Source organism: Aplysia californica, unplaced genomic scaffold (assembly GCF_000002075.1).
Source record: "Aplysia californica isolate F4 #8 unplaced genomic scaffold, AplCal3.0 scaffold00110, whole genome shotgun sequence".
Classification (NCBI taxonomy): Eukaryota; Metazoa; Mollusca; class Gastropoda; order Aplysiida; family Aplysiidae; genus Aplysia; species Aplysia californica.
In genome coordinates this window covers 510,781-511,753 of record NW_004797380.1, presented here as the reverse complement: position 1 = coordinate 511,753, position 973 = coordinate 510,781, and the positions used below count along the sequence as shown (strand labels likewise).

Sequence of the window (973 nt, the reverse complement as noted above, 5' to 3'; positions counted from 1 at the left end):
CACCCCCACCCCCCAAAAATAGGTTTGGGTGTCTGTTTGTCGTCTTCTATTCAAGTGGGTTATCCTTGATCTGTGTTTCAGTTTAAGTCGAAGACCTTGTGCCCGCGCTGGCTGGAGCAGTTTGACCTCCGCCTGTACGATGACCAGAGCTCTCACCTGGAGATCACAGTCTATGACCACGACACGCGCGGCAAGGACGACTTTATGGGCAGGTGAGCACGTGAAGATGGTGTCTGCCCTCATTATTTTAAAAATGCAGTATAATATGCAGTTTGTACAATTTTACAGGAGAGCCAAAACAAAACCAAAAAATAACCCTGAACACGGAAATAGATGTACAGAAAAGTGGGAAGACATGGAGTGACATCAAGCGACTAGCCCAGGAAAGGGAAAGATGGAAAGTATTTGTTCGTGGCCTATATCCTGACCCAGGGTGAAAAAGGCAAAGATGATGATGATGATAATATGCAGTTTGTACAATTTTACAGGAGAGCCAAAAAAAAAAGGAACCCTGAATGCTGTTACCAAGAAAACAACTTTTGCTTTGAAAATAATAGTGATGTCTACATTGTATTCTTTAAAGTATTGGCTTTGGGTGTTTGCAAAGAGGTTTTTTTCGCTTATTAATATCATGTGCTTATTCTTATACTGTATGTTTAACGTGACGGCAGATATGCACAAGCATGCAAAAGGACTCGTTTTGGTTGTTGCTTAAGTACACTACACTTTCTTGAATGCAGGCACACCCTCACACACACACGCACACGCACACATACACACTTGCACACACATGCACTCACACTCTCACACACACACACACACGCGCGCGCGCGCATGCACACTTAATATCAAACATTTAATCCCTCTCTTTTTCTCTCTCTCACTCACTCACACACACCCCCACTCACACAAGCATGCTTGCACGCACTCACACACACACACACACACACACATGCACACTCACACACACACA

At 44.1% G+C, this 973-nt stretch overlaps 1 protein-coding gene across 8 annotated transcripts in view; it reads left to right on the top strand.

Annotated features, from left to right (window-relative positions):
• Nucleotides 1–973, top strand: part of LOC101849195 (multiple C2 and transmembrane domain-containing protein 1) — a 179,984-nt gene that overhangs the window by 154,143 nt on the left and 24,868 nt on the right. For all 8 annotated transcript variants that reach the window (XM_035969055.1, XM_035969054.1, XM_035969061.1 and 5 more), the window contains one exon: nucleotides 82–212. In XM_035969055.1, the coding sequence (XP_035824948.1) occupies nucleotides 82–212 (131 nt within the window). The remainder of the gene's footprint in view (nucleotides 1–81; nucleotides 213–973) is intronic.